Here is a 26,373-nt window from a genome sequence, read left to right as displayed (position 1 = left end):
CTTGACATATAGTTCTTTTCAGGTTTTGTATTGATTCTAGAGTCATTTGGAGTTTGTGTGCTTCTAGACATTTGTTCGTTCTGTCTAGATTATCTAATTGGTGTGCAGTTGTTCATAGTATTCTCTTATAATCCTTTTTATTTCTGTAAGGTCTTTAGTAATGTCCTCACTTCTATTTCTGATTTTAATTAAATATTCTTTCTTTGGTATCTTTTGGTCCATTGTGCAAAATTTTTATCAGTTTTGTTGACTTTTTTTTTTTTTTCAAAGAACAAATCCTTCATTTTGTTGTTCCCTTTTGTTTTTCTATTCTCTCTTTTATCAGGACTCTAAATTGTTATTCCCTTCCTCTGCTAGCTTTGGGTTTACCATGCCATTTTTTTCAGTTATTTAGATGTAAAACAGAATTAATGTGCTCTTTTTGGTCTCAGTTACTTAGGTATAAAACTGAGTTATTGATTTGGGATCTTTTTTTAAAATATAAACATTTACACTTTTATAAATTTCCCTCTGAGCACTGCTTTGCTGTATGCCATAAGTTTTGATGTGTTGTGTTTTAATTTTCCTTCATATCAATGCGTTTTTCTAATTTCATTTGTGATTTCTTTTTGATCCATTTTTGTCCAAGATTGTGTAGGTTAAGTTTTGTATATAGTAAGTTTTCTAGTTTTTCTTCTGTTACTGATTTCTAGCTTCATTCTGTTATAGTTAAAGTGGATACTTTGTATGATATAAATCTTTTCAAATTTATTGAGACTTTGTCACATAATACATAGTCTACTCTGGAGAATGTTCCATGTGCACTTGAGAAAAATATGTATTCTTTTGTTGTTTGGTGGAGTTTTCTGTATACATCAGCTGGGTCTGGTTGGTGATTAGTGTTGTTCAAGTCTTCTGTTTTCTTTTTGATCTTCTATATATTTGTTCTATCTGTTATTGGAAATAGGATATCAAATCTCCAGCTCTTTCTTTAGTTCTGTGAGTTTTAACTTCATATATTTTGGAAATTTGTTGGTAGGTATATTTATAATGGTTATATCTTCTTAATTGATTGATTTTTTTTTCAACATGTAGAACCTTTATTTGTATCTCATAACATTTTTTATTTGAATTCTATTTTGTCTGATATTAGGGTTAGCCACCATAGGTCTGGTTACTACTTGATTGGAGTATCTTTTTCCATCCCTTCACTCTCAACCTACTTGTATATTTGGTTCTAAAGTGAACAATGTTTAGTTGGATTTTGCTTTATTTTTAATCCACTCTACCTTTTAGTTGGAGAGTTTAATCTGATTGAATTTAAAATAATTGTGGATGAAAAAGGACCTTTGCCATTGTGCTGTTTGTTTTCTGTATGTGAGATCTTTTTTGTTCCTCTAATTCTCCATTACTGCCTTTCTTGTGATTGATTTTTTTCCCCTATTTTACCATTTTTATTCTTTTCTTGTTTCTTTTTCTGTGTACATTTTACCCTACAGGTTACCCTTTGGATTACAATTAGTATCTTAAAAACTATCACATTGAATTAAAACCAACATAGTTTCAGTAGTATATGAAGGCACTGCTCCTTTATAGCTCTGCCTCCCCTATTCTGTTGTTATTGTCCCAAATTACAAATAACAAGTAATATGTAGTGTGTCCATTAACAAAGATTTACAAAGATTAACAAAGATTTATAATTGGTTTATACATTTGTCTTTTAAATAAAAAGGAAAAGTTATAAATGAAAGAAACACAATCACTTTATTTACCTATGTACATGTACATGTACCATTTTTCTTTCTTTGTATGGCTTTGAGTTACTGTCTAGTGTTTTTTCATTTCAGCTTGAAGGCTTTCCTTTAGCATTCTGTACAGGGCATGTCTTCTGGGACAAATTCTCTTAGTTTTTATTTATCTATGAGTGTCTTAATTCCTCCTTCATTTTTTGAGAGATAGTTTTGTTGGGTACAGAATTCTTGATTGACAAGGTTCCCCCCTCCCTTTCAGTACTTTAAATATGTCATCACATTGTTTTCTAGCATCCACAGTTTCTGAAGAGAAATCTCTGTTAATATAGTAAAGGATTCCTTGTATGTGATAAGGTGCTTCTCTCTTGCTGCTTTCAAGATTCGTTCATTGTCTGTCTTTCATGTTTCATTATAATGTGTTTTCTTGTGGATCTCTTTGATTTTCTTCTGCTTGGAGTTTGTTGAGCACCGTGAATGTGTAAATTGATAGCTCACCAAATTTGTGAAGTTTTGAGATATTATTTCTTCAGGTATTCTTTCTGCTCCAAGTTGGGCAAAACAAAAGCCAGATTTTACACCAGTCCTTCTAGGAGCTATTAGGTAAAAAAACAAACAAAGACAACCTCAGTTATTTGAGAATAAGGGTTTTGCTCATTCTGCACTAACAACTGCATTGGGAACATGAATTATCATCTTCATGGATGCCATGGATCTGGGGAGTGCAGGATGGGGTGGCCAATTTAAAATGCAACAGTGGGGAACCTGGGTGGCTCAGTGGGTTAAGCCTCTGCTTTTGTCTCAGGTCATGGTCTCAGGGTCCTGGGATCGAGCCCCCGCATCAGGCTCTCTGCTTAGCGGGGAGCTTGCCCCGCCCCGCCCCCTGCCTCTCTGCCTACTTGTGATCTTTCTCTCTCTGTCAAATAAATAAATAAATAAATAAATAAATAAATAAATAAGATCTTTAAAAAATAAATAAAATGCAAAAGCATTCTCTTCCTGCAGGTGACAGCAATAATTATCACAGTAAGTGTGACCGCTTCTTTCTTTATTAAGCTTCCTATAAATTCTTGACTTAATTCCAGAGTTTCGCAACAGTTGATTTAAACAGGACTTTTTCCAGGTATTAGTTGACTTTTGTGGCTGGATGGAAGGTTTCAGTTCTCTACCCCCCCATTTTCAGTGATCTCACTTCTTTCTTTTCCTTTTTGAATCCTTTATTAGATCTTTATATATTCCGAAAATATACGTGTTATAAATCATTTTCTATTTTTTATTAAAGGGGGATTATATATCATCTTTTGCCCCCCTTTTCACTGAATACTGTTGCACTTCATTTGTATTTTGGCATGTCGTATTGTGGTTAATGTTTCGACTGCTGAATGGTATTCCAGTGTAGGAGTTTTTCCAGGAGATTATTTAGCTCTTACTTTGTGAATATTTTGTTTGTATGCCTTGATTGAGGTGAGGTAGTATAAGAGATGGCTTGTTTCTCCAGCTACCAACTTGCAGGCCATTTTAAGGCACCCAGTATGTGGAGCATGGTACCAGCCTCTGAAGGGTATGTTGGTACGGCAGGGTGGGCCCAGGTGGTACCTAACTCAAATGTGAGATGGCAAGGATGGGCACAGATGTGACTACTTGTGGATATGAAAATGGAAAAAGAGAATTCCAAGGCACCACTGAGGAAGAATGGCTGACAAGCTTTGGGGGAAATTGGATATGGATGATAAAGGATCAGAAATTGAAATTACTTCTTAGGATCTCAGGTCCCCGGAAGCTGGGGTATCAGTGTTTGGGGGAAGGGATGATTCTAGGAAGAGAAACAATGGAGGCAGGGCAGGATTTATATCCGACGAATATCTCAGCATCCATTGCTTCTCAGGCTACTCCTGGATCAAGGCAGGAGTTTTACCTCTTGTCTCTGATTTTGGAATGCTTTTCCTCTATAATCTAGCTCACATTTTCCTGTCAGATAGAAAACCCCCATTTGCTTGACTTCCTGCATGGCTCCTTATTCCCCTGAGTCCCAGCTCCTGGCTCACCTGCTTTCCCTGCCCTCTACCTCCCTGCCCAGGCACCTCCCACCTCCCAAGTAGAGTTGGGCAATGGTCCTCTGTGCCAGCTCTAAGCCACATGGGGACTTCTTGGCCCCACAGCCTTACCATCTCTTTACTGCCTTTAAAACGCTATAATATCTTTGGGGTCCAGCTCAGATTCTGCTTTTTTCTGTGAAATCTTTCCACATTTTTTTCCCTTCCTTTCCAGAATAGTCTTTGTGTATGGAGTGCTTATTTGGATTTTTTTGCTGAACCAAAGTCACAAATCATTGAAGTGGCCTAAAATTTTAAAAGACTGTATAATCTGAATCTATTTATCTTTCTTTCATAAATAAATTATTCGTGTTCTAGAATGATATATGTAGGAAGAGTTTGTGCTTAAATTAATGAGGGCAAAAGTACTAAATCTTTTGAAAATAGTCCATGTGATTATTATGCCATTTAGATGGTTAAGGGAGTTTCTCACCAAAGTTGGTAAATGTTTGCACCTAACAGCTTTTAAGAAGTGAATGTGCACTCCACTCTGTATCCAGAGTCATCAACACTGCGTTACCTCTTGTCGGTGGTATAGCCATCAGGCATGGAAGGTGCAGGAGCAGGCCAAGGGCATCGTCTGCCCAGGTGCTCTCCACGAGCTACCTGGAGTCAGGTGCCATCAAAGCCTCTTCATGAAACTGGTCAGTGTGGCTTACACACAGCCATTTGCTTTGTATTTAATATTCATTTGGTATTTTATATTTTAATATCACGTGTAAATCTGACCAAAATGATAATTTGTTTTCAAAGCCAAGTTTCTTTAGAGGTTTGTCAGCAGAGCTTCAGAGTTGAAGGTTGTTGCATGGAAATGAAATCAACTGTGGGCCTTTGACACATTGAATTGGACTTAGGTAATCAGTGGGGCTTGGGGAGGGAGAGACATTAGGACAATTCATGCGTAAGGGACAGCATGTGCGTAAGGCAGGCTTTAATTTGAGTTCATGATGGCCAATTCCCTCTTGGTTCAGTTTTCTAAGTCAAAAAGGGGCAGATTGAAGCCACTGTTCTAACTCTTGGTGCAAATGCAATTTTTTTTTTTTTTTTTTTTTTTGTCTAACTGGTAACATTTACTATAAGAGAGAAATCTTTTGACTGATTCAGCATTGCTTTGGTCTTGCATTTTATATTTATACATAAGAAAATCATATATTATGTACATAGAAGGCACTTAAGTAATATTTTATTAAAGTCTTACTATGCACTGGCTCTTTGCTCAATCCTCATCCTACCTGAATGACCACATCTATTTCTCATAATGATGCTGTGAGGTCGGTAGACATTTAACCTGCTTTACAGTTGAGGAAGCAGGAGCTGAGAGGTTGGGAAGCCTTCTCCAGGGTGGATAGTGGGTTAGAGGCCAGACAGGACTCCAGCCCTGAAGCCCGCACTCCCACCCACTGTGTTCTGTGTGCTGCTTGTTAACATCTGTGGGCTAAAAGACTATAAGGTGGCCTAGATTGAGTGGGGATGTCATATGAGACTCACACATAAGATGGGTACTGAACTTGGTGCTCCCAGATCCTTCCCTCACTCTGAATCTGTGTCCAGACTGCAGAAGCTGCCTGGTTATCTCCCCCAAAGCAATACTTCTCTGTATGGGACATGCCCATTTAGTCATTCTGGAATTCAGGGAGCAGTGAGAGAGCTTTGCGCTCTGACTTCTTGCCAGCTGTAGGACCTTGGTGAGTACTTGCTACTTAAACACCATCTTGCTCTTACAACAGAGTTAAAGCATAATGGCCATAGTTCTAGCTGCTGGGCTAACCTAGGTCTATAGTTCACATTAAACATTAGCTCATATTGCCTCCAGGTTTGAAACCAGTGTACCCAGAAGAAATTTACAAAGGGACAGCGATGTTGAAATATTTTAAGTGCAAACAGGAGGAGTCCTCGCTTCTGACAAGGACAAGGCTATGTTGTCTAAAGTCCCTATTTGATCCTCATTTTTCTGTCCTTTCTCAGTGGCCTTTTCCTCTCTGGACCTTCAGCAGTCTTGTGCCTGAGCATTCTAGCTCCTTCTTTCTTAAGTGCCTCTGATGAGATGTGTATATGTAAATTCTCTTACTTCATCCCAGAAGCGGTCACTTTAATATAGTTTATACCTGGAGGGGTAGTGCTGCTACAGCCAACCAGCACTCCAGATTTGGAGCACCAGAGAAAAATTTTTAAATGCTCACATTCTGAGTATAGAGGGAATTGGGGTAGCAGAATTGTTAGTGGGGGCTATCGCATCCCAACTTTTGCTTCCCACAGCCCAGCATTTGGTGCACAAGCCTCTGGCTGCTTACATTTTATTGCCTTCTAGTGGGAACTGGTTTCTTCACCCATTCTCACTGTGATCTCAATCCCCTGCCATTGTGCTAGCCTGAGGATGCAGCTAGATCTGAGGGTAGGAGACAATGAAGAGATAGAGAGACACCGCCATTTAGTGCATGACTTGGCTAAAATGTGTAAGCCTGTCCACATTCCTTGGTCAAAGCAAAAAATGTGCGGGAGTCCTGCGAGCAGGTGTTGACCAGGTGAACAGGACCAAATAGGTAGGTGTTTAATTTATCTTAGGGGAGCTTTGGGAACCTGAACTCTGATAATTTCCCTGTAATGAATCCGTCTCTCAAGAGTTCCTTTCCCAAAATAGCATTGTCTTCTGTAACCTGTCCAGATACTTCTTAATGTCTTGCTTGTCAAGGTGACTGCCAGCATGTGAGAGACGTTGACAGTTTAGGCGATTTCTATTAGCAGAAAAATATGGGCTCAAAAGCTTCTCCTCTGAATGAATGTGTTATGTAACATCTGAGCTGACTCAGGATACAGGTGCATGCTTTAGCTCTGAGAAGGTAGAAGGAGGAGGAGAGCCCGAGCCAGTCAAGGTGTGGGGGAGGAAGGCCAGCACCCAATAGAGCAGGTCACCCTGTGTTGCAGGCTTTGCCTAAACCGTATCTCTGGGAAAGAGTACCTGGCTGCCTGTTTGTATCCCTGAGTCACCACAGACCCCATACCTCCAACGTGGTATGTTAACCTTGGAGCAATATGGAGATTAGCTGCAGAGCTGAAGCAGGGTCCCAAAGGAGCTTCAGTTCTGCAGCATCTACACAGCCTTCTTTTCCACACACGGACCAGATGCCTGTGCTTGGGACGTCCGAGCTGACGACTGGAATCCCTCAAGGTAAGAAGAACCCCCTCCCAGGAAATGGACTCCTCCAATTTTCTCACATGATTATTCAGGCACTTTCACTTTTCCATATATAGGAGTCACTCAGGAGCAAGCTGTGACCAGTCAGAGGGAGTGACACGGCTGCGCCAGTCCCTCCCTCCTCACCTTCCTCTCATGTGCTCTCAGGCTGGTCGGCAGAAGTGAGCCCTGTGGCTCTGCCAAAGACAAGCCTGTTGGGTTTACAGAAGGAAAAAAAAAAACCAACAAAACCAAAACCCCAAACAAATCTCAGGCAAAGTCACAGCCTGAAATCGGTACCCTGAAGAAGCTGAGTGGAGAAGCGTGCCGAGATGAATGGCCCGGTGGATGGCTTGTGCGACCATTCTCTAAGTGAAGAAGGAGCGTTCATGTTCACCTCAGAGTCGGTTGGAGAGGGGCACCCGGGTGAGTAGGTGGTCGTGGGCTCATGGCAGCTGCTGCCAGGGGAGTCATTTTACCAGAGGCCTTAAAGACAGTTTGTGTTGGTTACTCTGCGGGACCTCTGGAGGTGCGGTATGAGGCGTTTTTCATTCTATTAGTTTGTAGTTTTGTAAAACAGCCACTGAGTATGAACTGGGAAGTGTTCAGGCAATGAAGCCCAAGGCTCGCTCTGTGCCCGCCTCCAGCATCTCCACGTGATGGGGCTACAGCAGAGAACATCCCCTGGGTTGACGGAACATAGTATACGGGGGACGTGTGTCATCAGATATCCACTTTATATATATTTTTGGTGGGGGCGAGAATAAAGCTTTATTATCAGTGAGCGACTTAAGTCAACAGGGAATGTTCCTGTGGACAAGACCACAGTCACTGAGTTTTGCATGTAAGGCACATGCAGGCTAGGCATGAACAGCACATTCTAGTAGTCGCTGAGATAGATCACCAGGTCCTGAAGGCCTCAAGTGTGTTAGCTGAGAGAAGTACAGGTGACCTCCTGAAGAGGAAGAACATTTGAGCAGTTTTTGGTGTGGGGGGAAGTGGGAGAGGTTCGCACACATGAGCAGCGAGGCCCATGATCAGAGCCTCAGGCTGGAGGTCAGTGGTTCTCAGACCTCCATGAGCATCCGCTTCCCCCGGCAGGCTTGCTGGTGTACAGTTGCATACCCACCCCCTGAATCTCTGATTTAGTAGGTCTTGGTTGAGGCTCAAGATTGACGTTTTCAATAAAGTTCTCAGGAGATGCTGCTGCTGCTGCTGTGGGAAACACATTCTGAGAATCACTGTTGTAGAAGAATCCTAGGGCTAGACACATTGATTTATGACTTTTAAGCACTTCTTCAAAATTCATTTGAACATTTGAAGTTACGGTAACTTATCACCAAGGCTGTCTTTTCTTCCTGTTCCTCATCCACTTTCTTTCATACTCCTAACTCAGCTTTCATCATCTCCTCACCCCACTCCTTCCATATGCTTTAGCCAGTGGTTCGCAACAGGGGGCGATGTTGCCCTTTTCCCCTAAGGGCATTTTGTATTGTCTTCCTGAAACCAATTTTTTGGTTGTCTGACAGAACTCTACGTGAGGGGTAGGGGGTGCTCCTGATCCTTAGTGGCTGGAAGCCAGCTAAGCTTCCAAACATCCCGAATGCCCAGGACCCTCCCCCTGCAACAAAGAATTTTCCAGCCCCAAATGTCAACAGTACCGCTATTGAGAAACGTTGGCTTACATTGAGTTTTGTAGGTGACTTAGCTCAATTCAAAACAAACAGCCTCTTTCATCATGCACAACTTTTATAAAGTCTCTGGGTCTACAATGCTTGTAACCTTGGACTTATTTCCACGTGTAACCCATGAAGACCATATACGGGTTAGGAGAAGGATTTACCCCACTCAGAGGATGTGGGCACTTGACACGCAGTGGCCAGTGGTCCCCTTGTACATACAGCAGTACGCTCAGTGGACAGAGAAGAAAAATTCTAGCCATCCAGTTGGCTGTTTCGTCCACTTAATGGTAGCCTTTCAGTTCGTCTGACTCTCCTTTCTCTTGCCACGAACAATGAACTGTCCATGTAATTCAGCTTCCCCTAAACCTTGGTGATGGCTTGCTTGTCATTCTAGCACTGACTTCTTCTCCACCAGGAGGGTGATACCAATGCTTTTCCAACTTCCCAGAAAAGCAGCGATAGGCTACCTTAAAGCTACTGAGCGATAGTGATAGAAATTCCAAAAGCCTAAAGAAACAGTACAGAAAGGGCCTCCTTAGGCATTCCTTTAGTCTGTGGAGCTATCTTAACACTCTTGCTCAGCTCTAGGGTTTTTTTTGGTTTTTTGTTTTTTTAAAGATTTTATTTATTTATTTGACAGAGAGAAATCACAAGTAGACGGAGAGGCAGGCACAGAGAGACAGAGAGAGAGAGGAAAGCAGGCTCCCTGCTGAGCAGAGAGCCCTATTCGGGGACTCAATCCCAGGACCCTGAGATCATGACCTGAGCCAAAGGCAGTGGCTTAACCCACTGAGCCACCCAGGTGTCCCGCTCAGCTCTAGCTTTATCCCTAATACCTCCCTGGGTGGACTGTGGACATGTGACCTGTGTCCTTGAAAGAAACAGTCATCCACAGCGGGCACATGGGCAGCCCTAGCAGTCCTGACAGATGGGCCTAAAGGGATATTTTAGCATCAGGCCTTCCTTGGTAGGGATGTGTGGAGGCAGTGGCCTCAGATAAACCTAGATTTACTATCGGCTCTGCCGCTGGCAGGAGGTTGCACAGAGAGCCTCAAGGTGTAGGAGCATTTCCCCAACGCAAGTTTAGAGGATGCACCTTGAATGGCAGATTAATATTTTTTCAAAAAGATTTTATTTATCTTTTTGACAGGAATAGATCACAAGCAGGCAGAGAAGCAGGCAGAGAGAGAGGCGGAAGCAGGCTCTCTGCTCAGCAGAGAGCCCGATGTGGGGCTCCATCCCAGGACCCTGAGATCATGACCTGAGTCGAAGGCAGAGGCTTAACTTAACCCACTGAGCCACACAGGCGCCCCGCAGATTAATATTTTAAGTTGCATTGACGTTAACATTTTAAGTGATGTGCTTTTGAGAGCAGAATCACTTGGTTCTGGGTCTGGGTCCTTAATATGAAAACTGAAAAGCAAAAACACAACAGAAGGACACAAGGAAGCTTCTGGAGGTGATGGCTATGTTTCTTACCTTGTTTATGGTGATGGTCACATAAGTGTATTCACATGTCCAGACTCCCCAAATTATATACTTTAATTTTACGCAGGTTTTTTTTTTTTTTGTATACCAATTATACCTTGATAGAGCTGAGAAGAAACCCTTATGACTCTACTAAGAGCAAACTCTATGGATATTTTAAACATTAAATGAGATATAATATGTGTAAATAGATGTCACTTTTATTTCTGAGTCTGTGAACATTGGCAGTTCACCCAACCCGAGGCAAGACTGGATTTTTCCACAGTGCACTGCACTGAGGGTCTGCAGGCTCAACCATGTAGAGTCCTTAAGGCAAGTAGTGGAAAAAGAAGATCAAATCCCAGCTCCTGCTGAGCCATTGTCAGTCCCACCTTGACTGAGGTCAAACCCAGCTAAGAGGACAAATAGCCTTCAGGAGGCTGCGCGACCGTGGGCGTGATCCCAGAGCTGCTTATGAAAATGTTCTGCAGAACAGGAATGATGTGTAGAAGCTCTCCTCTGGAATTCCTGGGGGTGGGGTGGTGGATTTGGGCGTAGTATCGTATACATAGCACACACAGCTTCTAGAACCTGCGGCGCAATATATCTGTTGTCCCATCTGACTTTACGTGTTGGCACCTAATCTTACCGATGTTGTTAGCTGTTTTAACTTCTATTTCTAGGAGTTTTCTAGATTTTAGACTTAAAGGGAATATCTTGAGGAGTGAGAGGCTTTTTAGTAGGAGAATATGTGTGTGTGTGTGTGTGTGTGTTGTGTCTCTGTAAGTGAATTGCTTTAGTCTCTTAGAACTGATTTTGGAATGTACTTCTTTTTTCGGGAACGCCTTGAGTTTATGTAATATAAATCATCCAAAATTAGGCAGAAAGGAGAAGAAATAAAAATTTCAAAAAGTTTCTAATTTTTTATATTTAAAACAGTATCCTCTTTGGTAGATATATTTGATATGTAAACTTACCAAATACCTAATTATTTTAACATTTCAGTTTGTTATACCTGATACTTCTGTGATTCTCATACATGTTCATTCTTGTGCAGATAAGATCTGCGACCAGATCAGCGATGCCGTGCTGGATGCCCATCTGAAGCAGGACCCCAATGCCAAGGTGGCCTGTGGTGAGAAACGCCTGCTCCCTCCCTGCGGAAGACCTCATGGGCTGGGCTTGAGCTCTTTGCCTGTGCCTGTGCCAGGGCTCTCGGCACAGTGGGGGTCAGGGACCCCAGCACCTGGGGGGCTCCCCAATGTGATCATGGGTGCAGCTGAATTGGGGCCTTGGCCAAGGTCACAGGGCAGGGGTGCCTGCATGGAGACCAGAGCCTCACTGTCCTCCCTGTGCACTGCCCAGATGGCTCCCTCCCTCTCCAGGGCTGCCCTAGCCCCTGCTTGGAGCCCCGCAGGGACCTGCACCCTCGGAGGGTGGACCTCACCCCAATAGCTTGGTGAAGAGCCAGTGAGATGGTTGGTCCTCCTTGCTCTCAGGATTTCAGCCTGCGGTGCAGTGTCATCAAAAAGGGGTGGGCGAGGCGTCCTGGACGCCAGGGCATGTTGGACCGCATTCCTTGTGACAGCCACCTACCCCCATCATCTCACTCTGAGCCACACGGCAGTCCCTAGAAGTACTGTATTTGGGTAGCAGTTGGGGAAGCAGACTGAGAGAGGTTAAATAAGTGGTTCGAGATGACACAAGCAGGAGGCGCTCGCTGCGAGAGTGAGGTGTGACCCATTCTGTCCAAGGTGCAGTTCTCCGGGCAGCTCTTACATGTGCTCAGCCCTTCTGCTGGGATGTACTCTGTTTGTTAGCTTTAGTCTTTTATTTCCAGAATTTGTGCCTTGTAAGACTCTCCACAAGGGTCTGGGAGGGGATCCCCTTGGCTGGCTCGTGGCCACCCACTTTCCTCCCTCTCTCGCAGAGACGGTGTGCAAGACGGGCATGGTGCTGCTGTGCGGCGAGATCACCTCCACGGCCACCGTGGACTACCAGCGGGTGGTGAGAGACGCCATCAGGCACATTGGCTACGACGACTCCGCCAAGGGTGAGATGGGGCCCCGGGTTTGAGACGCGTGGGTGCCCCGACGGTGTGTCTGAGCTGAGGCTCTCGGTCCTCGGTGAGGGCAAATACCCCCGGGAAGAAAACATGCCTAGGCCCGTCTGGCAGGGTCAGGGGTCAAAGTCTCTGGGAACAGCATTGTGGTCCATGTGATGGCGTCCAGTTGAACTAGCCCATGTCTGTCCATCCGTCTGTTTCAACTCTGGTCTTCTTGGTGCAGGCGAAAGCTTTGAAAGAGAGAAGCACCCACCGAGGAGAGGAGCTGCCCCCTGCTGGGGACGTGTCCTTTTTCATTGTTTGAGCCCTCTGCTGTACTCCTCCCGCAGATGAGGAAACTAAAGCTTGGGAATGTCCACCCTTTGTGTAAAGCGACAGCCAGCAATTGGCTGCCTGTGTAGACCCCTGTGCTTTCTGCTTCTCATGATAGAGAAAAAGTCAACTCTGTCTAGAAGTGGTAGCTATGGCAGGTGAAGGGAGCAGGCTGGCCGAGGTGGGCTCCAGTGCCAGGCAGTGTTGGGACTTGCATTCCAGGAAAGGGATACAGGCCCTGGCAGGAGTGAGGAGAAGCTCCGCGATCAGGGGGAGTGACATCTGGAAAGAACAGGAGGGTCCAAAGCAAATTCCAACATCTGAGACAGGGCAGGATGGGATGGGGCTCAGCCTGGAGTGGCCTCAGAGGACCGCCCACAAGAGCCAGAAGCCGAAGACCTGTGTGCACGGACATCCCAGCTACTGGGTCTTTAGGGTGACGTGTGCCACCGCTGTGGTCAGGGCAGGCTGGAATGAGGCAGTGCACACCTATGAGTGGGAACCCCTTGCCACTGCAGGTGCGGACACAGAAGCTCAGGGCAGCCACCTTCTGAGCTGCCCAGAGCACTCCCTTGAGCACGTGACAGTTTGGGGGGACTGTGTTGGGAATCAGCAGGAGGAGGACCAGTGAGCATGGGCAGAATCTCCCAGTCAGCACACGAGGGTGTTCATAGAGGAAACACTGTTCCCAGGCAGTAGCTTCCCGACAGGCTACCCTGCAGAGCCTTCACCCCGTTCCACAAGGAGAAGCCAATGGTTTACATTTGTGTAGACCTTATTCAAGAGTGAGTCTTGTTCTGCGCTATGCAGAAGGGAAACTTCCCAGAAGGCCATGTCTTCTAGAAAGAGTGAAGCAAGCGAGAGGCTAGCTCTGCTGCTGGCGGAATTTCTGCGTGCCCAGCTTATCCTGGTGCCTGTACCCATAGGAGCCCGCGCAGCGTGGCAGCTGCCCTAGCGGGGCCCCAGGCTACCTGCCCTTCACTGCTTTGGGCTGCACAGTCGCTGGGCAGCTGCCTTTCCGGGCCCTGCTCCTCTCCCCTTAGTCCCCTGAATTCCCAAAATTTGTTTCCAAATCACTTGGAGCGCTTGATGGATTTGCAGTACTGAGATGATTCACCGTGATTAGGAAAAATGCAAAGTGTTTAATGCACAACGGTGAGTCCTTGGCAGCCCTCTAAAGATGGTTCATTGGTTTGTGTGTTCAAAAACATTTGCTGGGAGCAGGAAGGTGCAAGGGACAGAGGCTACCTGATGTTTCCAGGGTTGGGGTGCTGCCTGGCATTAGATGATGCGGTATCAGGTGCCCAGTGGCCAGTCAGTGGCACAGTGCGCAGTGACGGAAGGGAGAAGGAGGGACGGTCCAGGGGCGTTTACTGAGAGCTGGTTGGATTTGGGTGTGTGGGGATGGGGAGTGGGAGGAGGAGTGTTCTGCACAGAGACATAAAGTGGAGGTAGAAAAGCGAGCCACGCTGAAGGCTACACCCAAGTGCTTGGCTGGGGCCGTTCAGCGGGGAGGGGCTGCGTGGAGCTGAGGGACTGCGTTCTGCTTCATTTGGCGGGAGGTCCCCACGTGAAGCATGCACAGGAGCAGCAGACTGGATCTGGGTTGGCTGGTTGGTCGGTTGTAGTGAGCTCACGCTGACAGCCTGGATAGAACCGACTGGCAAGAGAGTGGCAGCTACTCAGCCTGCCACTAACACTTGACCTTGTGGTGGGGCCTCTGTGAGTTTCAGCCCCTCATTCATGCAGTCCCCATGACTGAGCCTGGCAAGACCCGAGGACTGACAGGGAGATGAGTGTGCTGTCCAGGTGCAGCAGCCCCTCCCCGGGGCTCCTTGGGCTGGGCTGCCGCCCCCCAAACCTCTGCGAACCAGTTCTCGGCCTACGGCCCTTTGCTGGGGAGAACAGCCTCCATCTCCGTGCCTGACCTTTGGGGATGGGGGGATGGGGCCTCGGGCTCCAGCGGGATGCCTTTTCCGTTATCCTCCAAGCCGTATGCATAGCTTGGGATCAGAGGACTCTATCTAGGTCTGGGAGCCTGTCTGGGTAATTCCTGTGCATTATATGTGTCCAGTATATTCAATACCTGCGTCAGGCACATACCTGGGCTCTGGAACTGCAGTGATGGAAGGTGATTTTCAGCCTGGTCTTAGAAGGTGCTTAAGGGGTCAGGGCCAGAGTGACCCACCTGCTCTTCAGCCCGAGCAGCTGTAGCTCTGGTTTTTATATAATCTGGGTATAATTTAATATAGTAAAATGCACTGTAGAGGGGTTTTTTTGACTTAGAGTTCTGGATGATGGTATGGGAAGGGTACATGGGCTTCCCATCCCTGGGCCTCAGCTTTGAGCCCGACCGACCACAGCTGGTTATAGACCACCCACCTCAACACCGGATGGTACATGAGGAGCTGAGCAGTCCGCCAGGAAGCTCACAGCCACGCTCTGCCTGACCCATCCCCCCGCACTGAGGCCCACTTTCCCTTCTGCTTAGGCTTTGACTTCAAGACCTGCAACGTGCTGGTGGCTTTGGAGCAGCAGTCCCCAGATATTGCCCAGTGTGTGCATCTAGACAGAAATGAAGAGGATGTCGGGGCCGGGGATCAGGTAAGTACACAGGGAAAATGGGCGCGGTGTCAGGTCGTGGGAATAGCACTGTCTCTCTCTGCCCTGGCTCAGACTCCGGGGAGGAGCTGGCCGGGAAGGTCACAAGCACTGGATGGGGTGATGTCCCGTGTGGGTGGTACATGCACAAGGCACCCAATACACCCGAGAGTGCCAGTCAAGTGTTCGATCGGAAGGACGTTACCACCGTCTAACGTGGGCCTTGCTCGGCCGGCCCTCTCCCTGGCTGCAGGGCTTGATGTTTGGCTATGCCACCGACGAGACAGAAGAGTGCATGCCCCTCACTATCATCCTCGCTCACAAGCTCAACGCCCGGATGGCGGACCTCAGACGCTCCGGGGTCCTCCCCTGGCTGCGGCCTGACTCCAAAACTCAGGTGAGCTTCCTCCTCTCACCTCCCACGGAGCCCCAGACACCCCCTTCCCGCACCCCGTGGCCCTCTTGATTTCATGTCATCACTCGGATCAAAATGTTCAGTCTGGACACTCAAGAGTTACTGATTGTGAAAAGAACTCTTTGTTTGAAAACTCTTCAGGTCTAGATGTTTTCTCTCCCAATTTTATTATGAAAAATGTTTAAAATACAGAAAAATAGAAAGAGCAGTTCTAGATCTTTCTTTGTTGCCCCCTTAGCATATATTGACCCTGGTCACATGACTCCCTGCTCCCTGCCACATGGTGCTTGATCGGTTTCAGACATCGGTCACTGTCCTTCCAGCTCCACAGGTCTCCCCACCTTGAGCAAGGACTGAACACCGAGTTGTCAAGGGCTGTCTGTGTCTCGCTATGACTCTTTACCCGTTTCCCATAAAAAGGCTCTCCCTTTGCTGTTTTGGACTCCCTGTCGCCTCGGGCCCTGACCTCGCTGCTCCATGTGGTGGGGAAATCCTCACCCATGTCCACATTTGAAGGTCGACCGTGATGCAGGTGTGGACGTGGAGGCCCCCAGTCTGCCCCCTGTTTCTGCGTCCTGCCTAGTTTAACCCTGGTGACCCTGCTGGCCCCTTTCCCAGAGCTGCCTTCCCAGTGCCTCCTCTGCCCTCCAATAGGTCCTGGGCCCTTCTTCACACCCTCTCCCCCTCCACCTGCACTTCTGCCCAGTTTCCACATGTCCCTCTCAGCGTCCTGAGCTTCTGCCTGCCAGGTCTCTGAATCGGCAGCTGTGTTTCCCATCCACCCTGTAAACACCTGTGCCTGGGAGCCATCATGTGTGGCCTCCGTGTTGTCTCCTCCACAGCTCAAGGGAGTGCAGTGGTGTCCCCGCCTCCTGCTCAGTGCCTCCCCACCCCCCATCTCCACCCTGCTTTGCTCTGAGCTTTCCCTTGAGAGCATCTCTTCCTCTCCATCCTGGTTCCCAAGGCCAGGATCCACACCAAGGATTCTCTCTGCCTGGAAACACCCCTTAACTCCCTTTGGACTTTAAATTTCTTCTTCTTCTTCTTCTTTTTTTTAAATTATTATGTTCAGTTAGCCAATATAGAATAGAATCCTCTGTAGTTTTCTGCTTCCTAAAGGGGGACAGAACCCTATTTGTTATTCTGGGATTCCAAGCCTTTTATGGTCTCCCAGTTTTACCTTCCTCTACCTCCCCTCCCCCAGGCTGCTTAATCTGGCTGATTTCACTCCTGTTCCCCTTATTTCTAGTGCTTTGCACCTGTGCTCCCACCCTCCACCTTACATGGAATCTTCTCAGGTCCTCCCCTCTCCATCAGTGGCCCGCAAAGCTCCCACCTCCTGTGGCTTTCCCTGGTGGCTGCCACCTGACGGGGCCTTCTCTTGTTCCTGTAGTTGGAATCGGGCCCACGTGGTTGTGTGGCTCAGCACAAAGCACGTGACTGTCCTGTTATCCCGAGGTGCATCCTTCTCGGCCCCGGTGGGAGGCCGCACAGGGCAGAGGTCGCCGCTGGGCTGAACGGGGCAAGGAAGTGCACTTGTGGCCTAAAGCAAACCCTTCCTGATGTTCTCCAAGGGACCCCTAGGTGGGAAGGGGAGCCATCAGTACTCCTCAGGGGTGCTCCGAGGTTGTGGGGCAGGGGAGCTGACATGCAAAGACTGGTGAGATTGAAAGAGAGGGGCACACAGGAGGCACTGGGGCACCTGGGCCCGTCCTGAGGCAGAGCAGCGCTACAGTGGAAACTGGGCTGGAGATTCTCAGAACACAGAATCGTGGAACAGGGGTGGGAGGAAGTAGAGCTACAGGATTTTCCTTTTCCTTGTGTGGCCGTGAGGCCCGGGGGCACCCCCATGGGACCGGCCAAAACAGGGAAGGCCTGCATCATCCCGCGTAGTACTTGGAGGCTCCCAAGTCCACCATGGGAGCTGGGGGGCCAGGATGTGCTCTTCTGAGGGCTCCCTTCCTGCAGGGCTACCCAGAAGCCTCTTATTGCTACCTGGACATGGAAGTCCACCTCACTGACCTGCTGCAGGGGGGCTGAGCCCCTGGCAGCACCCTCGTGGAGGTGCGGGGGTGCATCGGCCCCGGCCAGCTGTCCCACAGTCCCGCAAGCAGTGCCTCCCCGTGAGCCGTCCTGGGTCAGGACCGGTTTCTGGGCCGGCTCCCGAGCCCGCTGGAGAAGGGCTTTCATGACCTCAGCACAGTGTTGACTGTGAACAGGATGAGTCTTTCCACCTGAACAAATGCTTGCTGCTGATATGAGACTCGAGTGGCAGTGTGGACGGCTATTTTTATACCTGGTCAGAATGGTGTTTTCCATGGTGTGTTTTTCCCCACATCTTGCTGACATGGTGAGATAAGGGACGCACTTGGAGCTCTTTGCCCTGCCCCAGTTGTGTGGCTCTACACGGAAGCCCAGGGCTCACAGCTGGCCTAGTGGGACGTCCAGGGAGCAGGCGAGGGGGGAAGACGGGTCCTGCAGCTCCTCAGGGCAGGAGCCTTCTCCTGGGCCTGATGCCCACGCAGTGGGTCTGGTCCCAGAGCCGGTCACAGGCCTCCCCTCCTGGGAGCCCCCACCACAGATGTCCCTGTGCCCCTGCCTCTCGTGCTAGGATCAGATGTCACGTGGGCAAGGCCCTTCCTTCTTCTGGACTCCACCTCGGGCTTTTCGAAGCAGGCAGGGCACAGAGTAGGAGCTGGAAACAGGCCCAGTACTTGGTAGATAGCAGAGGGCCCTTGGGCGGGCAGAGATCCTGCCACAGGCACAGCCCCGGGGAGGCACTGTTGGCTGTCCCATGGTCCTCTCAAGCCCTGGCATAAGAATAGTGTTTCGCCTGGCAGCCGGTGTTGCTACCAGGGCCATCTGGCCTAGCTGCACTCCTACGGGCCCCACACACCCCAGGCACCCCCACCCCCCACCCAGTGTGTCCACAATGCCTCGGGCGGCACAGGGGCCTATGACTCCCGAGTGTCCCTCCAAGCCCTGAGTGGCAGCCTTCTGCTGGGCAGTGCCCCGGCTACCAGGCCACACAGCCCCATGGCTAGCAACCGCTTCCCCCACCTTGAGGCGGTAACTGCTTTCCCAGGTTCACCTGCTGTCCTCACTGTCCCCCTCCCTCTCGCTCTGTCAGCCTGGTGTGCCCAGACCGCAGTCCTTGGCCACCGGTCAGATCAGGCTGTGACATCGGCCTCTTGTGCTCGCTGACGGGTCAGCGTGGCCCCGGGTCTGTGAAGGAGGATTTTGTCTGTGCTGCTGTGGGGATGACGCCAGCTTTTGGATGGGTCAGAACAGGGTTGGCTTTTTGGCTTTTATCTGACTGCTGTGTGACTTCAGACAAGTTGCTCCACTGCTCGTACCTTGTTTTTCTCAATTGTAAAGTGGAGATAAGAATGCCAATCTTGCTGGGATGACTTAAATAGGACTCAGCAGGGCCCAGAACGGGTGCAGCACTGATGCAGTTGGGTAGAAGGGAGCATCACACTGCTCACTTCCAGGGGTCCTGCACGTGGGCTCCTTTCTTCCACAGGCTCTCGGCTTTTCCTTGCTTGAGCTTAGATACCCAGATGGCAGTCATGCGGGGCTTTTTGCCCCCTCAGTTTCAGCCAGCCTGACCTGAGTCCCTCTTACCTTGTCCCTACAGCAGGCAAGTCCCCTGGGCCCATACACTTCCAAAGCTCCTCCCCTGAGGGGCTGGGTCAGACGGACGCCTGTGCTTCTTGGCAGGAGCAAGGATATCTTGGTTCCAGGCCGTGGAGGGTCAAGAGGGGGCTTTGGCCATTTGGACATTTGTTGGTACCCAGTGCCCTCTGAGAAGTGGGGGAATCTTGTTGGGTCATAGATAGAGGAGAAACTCTGTAGCCCTGAGTCTCTAGGGGGCACTAATAGGGATCCAAGGTGGGAACTACTTATGCCTCATACCCAGTCATCCCATACTTAGCGTGGGGCCGTTACTCAAATATGAGAATATGTCAGATTAACTTTCCCGGAGGCCCTTGGAGAGGACAGGAGCCCCCCTGCCCCCTACCCCAACTTGGCTCCCGGGAGCCTGATAGCGATGTGTCCTCAGCTCAGGGCAGGAACTTAACGTGTCTCCTCCTGCTCTTGTGACCCAACAGGTGACAGTTCAGTACATCCAGGACAATGGCGCTGTCATCCCTGTGCGTATCCACACCATCGTCATCTCCGTGCAGCACAATGAGGACATAACCCTGGAGGCCATGCGCAAGGCCCTGAAGGAGCAGGTGATCAAGGCCGTGGTGCCCGCCAAGTACCTGGATGAAGACACCATCTACCACCTGCAGCCCAGCGGGCGGTTTGTCATTGGCGGTCCCCAGGTGCGCCCTTGCCTCTGAGCAGAGTCCTGATTTGTCCTTGTTACTGGGTTGCTCACCTGCCCAAGCACAGCAGAGCGGGTAGCTTTGCATGGCTCAGCCACATCTGGCCTTGGACAAAACACGAGCTCAGCTCTCACTCGTGGGGCTGGTTGTGTGCACATCAGTGCGTGCGGAATGACATGTCCCCAGGACTCTCCCACCTAGTGCGGCCTGGCCCCCCGCCCCCCAGTCATACTTGCCCATGCTGCTGCCTCTCCCAACTCACCATTGCAGGTGATGGGCCTTTCCCAGGGGGTATTACGGAGTTTTTGCCACAGGTTACCTTAAACTCGTGTGCAGCAGGTGTTTCGATGGGGACCCCTACTTCCCCCTTTCTTTCTCTCTCCCAGAGAGAGGAAGTAGGGATTGGGAGAGCTCCCCAGAGAGGCTACTGACCTCTGCCAGGCGGTCCTTAGCTGGTTCTGTGCCCGAATGTAGTACAGGGACATGGCGTAAAAGAAAGGCAAAGCTTACTGTCATTTCCTGTAGGACTTCTCAAAGCCTAGATGTGCCAGTGGGAATTGTGGATCTCAAAGCCTGGGTGTAGAGTACGCAGTCTTTCCCCAAAGCCCTGAATGTGGAGCCCCTGCCCGCTAAGGACATGGTGATCGCAGCACAGAGCAGCGACGTGAGGAAACGGGCCTCATGGCCTGTGCTGGGTGCCACCAGCCAGGGCCACAGTCCGGGGCGTACCTGTCACAGCACAGCTCCCTCCTGCAGTTGGATTTTTCTAGCATGACCGTCTCACAAGAGCAAAGCCTGAAGTAGGCTCTGGATGAGGTTCCAGAGAGCCTCTGGCCCATCGTCTGCACTTGCTGATGGGGCTCTGTCAGCTTACCTGGCTTCTGTAATGGGTCAGTGACTGAACTGAGGTTAGAGACCAAGGTTTCCAGCTTTAGGGACAGGGAAAGTTTTTAAAAAATGCCCACAGGCAGCCTCAGGGAGCCCTTGCCACGTAAGTCCAGTGGCCCTCAGGGTGCTGCCGTGGTCTCTCTGCCCTGCCCTCTTGGCACTCTGGTTCTCATCTCCTCCTTGTCCCCTTTCCCTATACAGGGGGACGCAGGCGTCACTGGCCGTAAGATTATCGTGGACACCTATGGAGGCTGGGGGGCACACGGTGGCGGGGCCTTCTCGGGGAAGGACTACACCAAGGTGGACCGTTCGGCGGCATATGCGGCCCGCTGGGTGGCCAAGTCCTTGGTGAAAGCGGGCCTCTGCCGGAGAGTGCTGGTGCAGGTGCGTGGGCCCCACTCCGAGCCTCCCATCTTGGCCCCGGGTGAGGACATGCTGGGCTGCTGGGAAGCCCACAGACTTTGCCAAGGGCTCTGGGGCACGGACCCTGAAAACGTGAGGGAGGTGGAAAAAATCTTCAAGGAGAGAGTCCTCTACAGAAAGGGCTGCTCCCTGTGAAGGTGGTGGGGATTCTTCTAGGCAGACAAGGCTGGGGAGCACGTGGGGCAAGTGATGGGTGGTCCAGCTGCCTGGAGAGGCACAGAGCCTTCTGTCCCTGACGCTGCTCTCTTCTGGAAGGTTTCCTACGCCATTGGTGTGGCTGAGCCACTGTCTATTTCCATCTTCACCTACGGAACCTCTCAGAAGACAGAGAGAGAGCTGCTAGATGTGGTCAATAAGAACTTTGACCTTCGGCCCGGTGTCATTGTCAGGTAAAAGCGCCACCTGTCCCTATCAGACAGGCCCTTCCTCCTCCCTCACGCAGAGGCTCAGCTCTGCTGGAAGAGAAACAGAAGGACTTTCAGCCTCTCCAAAGCAGGAGGACCTCCAGGCTTCTGGCCCAGCATGACACACCCCCCAAATGCAGGATGCCTGCTTTCAGGCTGGAGGAGGCTGGCCTGGAGACGCTGATGGCAGTGGGGCCATCTTTGAGCAGGTGGGGGGTCATAGGAAAGCAGTTGTAGGGCCAAATGCTGAGAGTGAGCCAGCAGGTCTAGTCCCATCTACCCTTGTGTCTAATGCCATCCCTGCTTTCTGGAGCTTGGCCATGTTACAGGGCTGCACCAGGCCAGTGGAGTGGAGAGGAGAGGAGTGAGTCCAGAGTTCAGATTCTGGGTCCTGGGTGCGTCTGGCTGAGCCTGTCTCCTAAGGGCCAGTGATTCCCTGCAAAGATCGTCACACTGTTAGTCACTCCTGTGTTCAAAATTCAGAGAAACTCTGCTATTTTTCCACTTAAAGTGACCCTTTCCTTTGCTGACTATGCAGGGATTTGGATTTGAAGAAGCCCATCTACCAGAAAACGGCGTGCTACGGCCATTTCGGAAGAAGCGAGTTCCCGTGGGAAATTCCCAAGAAGCTTGTGTTTTAGAGCTGGTGGGAGTGGGGCCTGACCTGGCTCTGGAGGGGTCTGGGTGGCCTGGTTCCTCTTCTTCAGGATCCCAGCTCTCACATGTCCCAGAACACAGGGCCCTGACTGCCCTCCCAGGGTGTGTCTCCCCCTCCCGCAACACGAGTCACCCCCTCCTGGACCAGGCCACACCCTGAGGGTTAGCCGGGAGCTGTCATCACTGTGAATGGCAGGAGGCTTGCTGGTGCTGGGAGTCGCACCTCCTCAGGAGGGTAATCACAATGTTCCCCTGCTTTCCTCTCAGACCAAGGCCATGTTAATTTAGTGGAAAAACCACCCCTGTCAAGAGTAAATCCCCTCACTCACCGCCCTGTGAGTGGCCCGCTCCTCCATCACAGGTCCCAGGGAATCCTGGGCGGGCCAGGTCTGCCCTTCACATCTGAGGCCCGTGCTCAGAGCCAGGGCCTTCCCAGAGGCCCCCTGGGTGAGGCACCTGGCCGGGACAGGAGCAGGGCTGACCTCTCCCACATATCCACACTTGCGCGAGGGACAGAGCTGATTACTGATCTCATTTCTTCTTCACTGCAACATGATGGGACGACACCACACCCCCACTTCTATAGAGGGAAACTGAGGCACAGGCTACCTAGGTAACTTTCCCAAGGTCCCACAGCTACATGTCAGGACCTAGACATGAGTCCAGGAGCTCTGACTCAGGAACCCATACGCACCCCCTGCCCCCTGCCAAGCCCTGTTCCCACCTCGTGCCAGATGCAGGCCCGAACAACAACAAAGCAGATTTGAGATGAAGCTTTGTGTCTTCTTCCCTGAAGACCTGGTGTTTCTGCGATTAGGGGATTAACCCCTGGCTCTCGGTGAGCCCTGGGCAGTCATATGCAAAGACAGGACAGAGACGCAGCTTGTCCTAGCTCAGGGGGCCAGCCTTTCAGATGGAGCACCAGAACCCTGTGTCTTTCAAGTCCTTCTCTCTCTTTGGCCTCGTTATCTGAGTGCCATTGGAATAAGTGGGTGAGCCCCTCAGATGCCCCTTCCAGGGAGGCCAGGGGTGAGGCCCGAACATGTGACGTTAAATAGTGACCCAGGTGGCATAGCTGAAATCCCAGTGGTAGACAAGTTGGCTGGGATGTCCTGAGGAGATCCTGCCTTTGCCAGGTGGCTGCTGGGCCATGGTACCCACGGGGCCTGAGTAGTCCTCAGTGTGCTGGGATCTTGGAAGCTGCACAATCCCCTGCCTTTCCATCCCTGGCCAGCACTTCCCACCCTATCTGTCCTCAGCCTGGGCCTCTGACAGCATTTCTGCCTTTTCCCTAGCTGCCTGGACCACAGGCTCAGGTAGGGCCCCCTGTGGGTCCCAAGAGAACACTGGAGACTGGGCTTCTTCCCAGGGCATGTGGTGCTGGTTCTGGCTGAACGGGCAGCCCATGAAGCCCCATATGGGGAGCAGACAGTCTGCATTGGAGCTTGGGGCCCAAAGCACAAAGACCCGAGGCTCTTCTCTTTCTGTCAGAGAAAAGGCAGCTCTTCTGGGAAGGAAAAAGAAGCCCGAATTTGCATCTAAGCCCAGAGCTTGTGTCCACTCTGGAGTCTCTGATGTGTCTGTGGGAGTAGGTCACCCAGCAAGTCTCAAGCTCCTTCCAGGAGAGGGGCCGCAGGTTTGTGGACCATGAGTTCCTCTCACTCGGGCCGCATTAGAAGTCAAAATTCACGATGGTGTACTTTCCCCACCCCCTAGAGAAACAAGATCTTTTTGGGGGTCAATATTGTTTATAAGAAACTGGAATCTTCCTTGTTAATAGTTCCTGCTAGGACAGGATAAATAAAACAGAATAAACAGTCCTTCGTGAATCAGACTGGAGGAACAACTACTCTATGCTTAGTTTGTGTCGGCAAACCTCCAGACGCCCCAGCTCTGAGGAGCATTCCCCAGCCCTGAGCAAAGGGGGTACCCCCTGCTCTGTGTTTCTCTGCCCAGGGCCCCCTGTTCCTGTCTGCGTGGGCTTCTCCACCAGAGATGAAGGCTTCTCATCCCCAGCGACTGCGTTGTCACCGTGTCTATTTATCCCTCACCACACCCGCTGAGTTTCATGGGGAGAACCTGAGGCCCAGGGGGTGAGGAAGGTGACGCAGGCACCCGGCTGGCAAGCAGCCCCCCGACTCCCGAGTGCGCATGCTCCGTCACCACGTGCTACTGCCCCGGGGCCTGGTGCCCTCCCTGTGGACTACCTGCAGCACGACTGTCATGAGGGGGCCCCTCCGGCCATGCTGTCCCGTGGCCGAATCAATGAAGTCAAATGAAGGAAGTGCAGGAGGGTTTTGGTGTGCAGAGAGATGAGCTCTGTAATCCCCTGTTCACACACGGTGTGAGGAGAATTCACAGGGGACATTTGGATTAGCAGACTGGGGGAGCAGAGGCCCCTGGAAAGGCAGTCCTAAGAGTGCATGCAGCAGGGTTTGAGGGGTGGGGGGCTTTCTGCACTGTGTCCTATAAGCAGGCTCTGGGGAGAGGACCCTGCTCTGGAGAAATGTCTGGGTCCAGGCTGAGGGGAAAGCCGCATGAGGAGGCTTTGAGACGGCTGGGTGCCAGGAAGGGCAGAAGTGTGGCCAACACCTGGGAATGTGGCAGCGGCGTGGAGAAAGCCAAAGGCCACAGGCTTGCATGAGACAGTATCTGTGACTTGGGCAGATCCTACAGGGGCCATGCAGCGACCTTGCCTGAGAGAGAAGGCAGTGAAGGAATGGGTTTTATGGACACCAAAGGGCAAATGATCAGAGAGAGCAGAAGGAGAAGCCACTTCTGAGCCACCAAGTCTTTCATGAAGCCCTCCAGTGTCACAGTGTTGTGGAAGTGGTGAGAGACATGGGGGGGGGGGTTAGTAGGACAGTGAGGTGTCCTGGGAAGTCAAGTGGAGATGGTGTGTCTGGGGCCAGGGAGGGCTCACCTATGAGCAATGATACTGATGGGTTAGATGATGGAAGGCCTCAGGGGTCCAGGGACTTCAGTGTGCGGAGATGGGTGGTGGCTGGGAACAGGAAGAAGCATTACAGCCTCTTCTTTCCACCCCAACTTTTAATCTGTTGGTACTTCTACTAGACACTGAATAAATTTCAGGATGCATGACTAAGACATCACTGTCCCATGTGCCTGCCCAGTGTCCATCTGTCCAGCCTCATTCTGGGCTCCACTCCCTGTCACCATAGTCCAGACTCCCCCAGCTTCTATGGCTTCCTTGAACAGGCCCAGCTCATTCTTACCTCAGGACTTTTGCACATGCCATTCTATCTGTGATACTCTTCTGTCTTTTCAAATGGATGCTCCATCTCATCCTGGAGGTTTCAGAAGAAATTTCTGTCTTTCTGAAAAACCCCTTCCTTGTAACCTCCCATTTGTACCCATTTTTAGTTTCTTGTTTAATATCTAACACAATGTGTAAATAAGTATTTCCTTGTTTAAACCTCCCTGGGGCCCACCCCCTTCATGAGTCTTCCACACCCACCCTCCCTTCTCTTCATGTAGTGGTACCTCTGCATCCTTCCAACCTCAGTTTACCAGTCACCCTCCAGAAGGACACTCTCAAACGTGCTACATAAATTATGCCCACCGCCATCTCTATCTGCTCCTGGGCTTCAAAGGCTGCCATGCTTTATGGACGTCAGTGCTTGCTTTTTCATGCCTGTTGCTTCCACAGGACTTGGAATTCTCGAGGTCTTACCTTGTCGGCTCCGTTTTGCCGTTTCATACCTGGATCCAGTGCAGGGCTTGGCACAGAGGGGTAGCTTGTTGTAGTCAGATCAGAGAATGGATTCTAAGTGTGTCTGTCTCTCCTGCCCTTGAGCTCTCCTTAGCAAAGAGATCTTGGAAGAGATGAGGATCCTGCTTGCCCTCTGGCAGTTTCTGTGCCAGGCTCAGGTGCCCAGAGATACAAATTACAATTTTCAAAAGAATTTTTTTTAAGGCACCCCTTAACATGTAGTGTTATGACTGTAAGGACTTTTTAATTTATTTGTTTGTTTGTTTTTCTTTGTGTGTTTGTGTGTGACAGAGAGCACATGCACACGCAGGGGGAGCAGCAGGCAGAGACAGAGGGAGAAGCAGATTCCTCACTGAGCAGGGAGCCAGATGAGGAACTCGATCCCAGGACCCTGGGA

At 50.2% G+C, this 26,373-nt stretch overlaps 1 protein-coding gene across 1 annotated transcript; it reads left to right on the top strand.

Annotated features, from left to right (window-relative positions):
- The first annotated feature begins 6,642 nt into the window (after window positions 1–6,642).
- Window positions 6,643–24,092, top strand: MAT1A (methionine adenosyltransferase 1A). The gene is made up of 10 exons (XM_004765296.3): window positions 6,643–6,986; window positions 7,070–7,418; window positions 11,199–11,276; window positions 12,072–12,194; window positions 15,010–15,122; window positions 15,373–15,516; window positions 19,650–19,868; window positions 20,961–21,143; window positions 21,438–21,571; window positions 22,125–24,092. Exons 2-10 carry the CDS (start codon window positions 7,325–7,327, stop codon window positions 22,225–22,227), a joined length of 1,191 nt encoding a protein of 396 aa, XP_004765353.1. The 5' UTR covers window positions 6,643–6,986; window positions 7,070–7,324; the 3' UTR covers window positions 22,228–24,092.
- The last annotated feature ends 2,281 nt before the right edge of the window (window positions 24,093–26,373 follow it).

The sequence above is a fragment of the Mustela putorius genome, unplaced genomic scaffold, assembly GCF_011764305.1.
Source record: "Mustela putorius furo isolate JIRA1106 unplaced genomic scaffold, ASM1176430v1.1 tig00000698_pilon_pilon_pilon, whole genome shotgun sequence".
NCBI lineage: Eukaryota > Metazoa > Chordata > Mammalia > Carnivora > Mustelidae > Mustela > Mustela putorius.
Note: the sequence above shows the minus strand (reverse complement) of the source record. Positions and strands in the feature narration are given on the sequence as shown.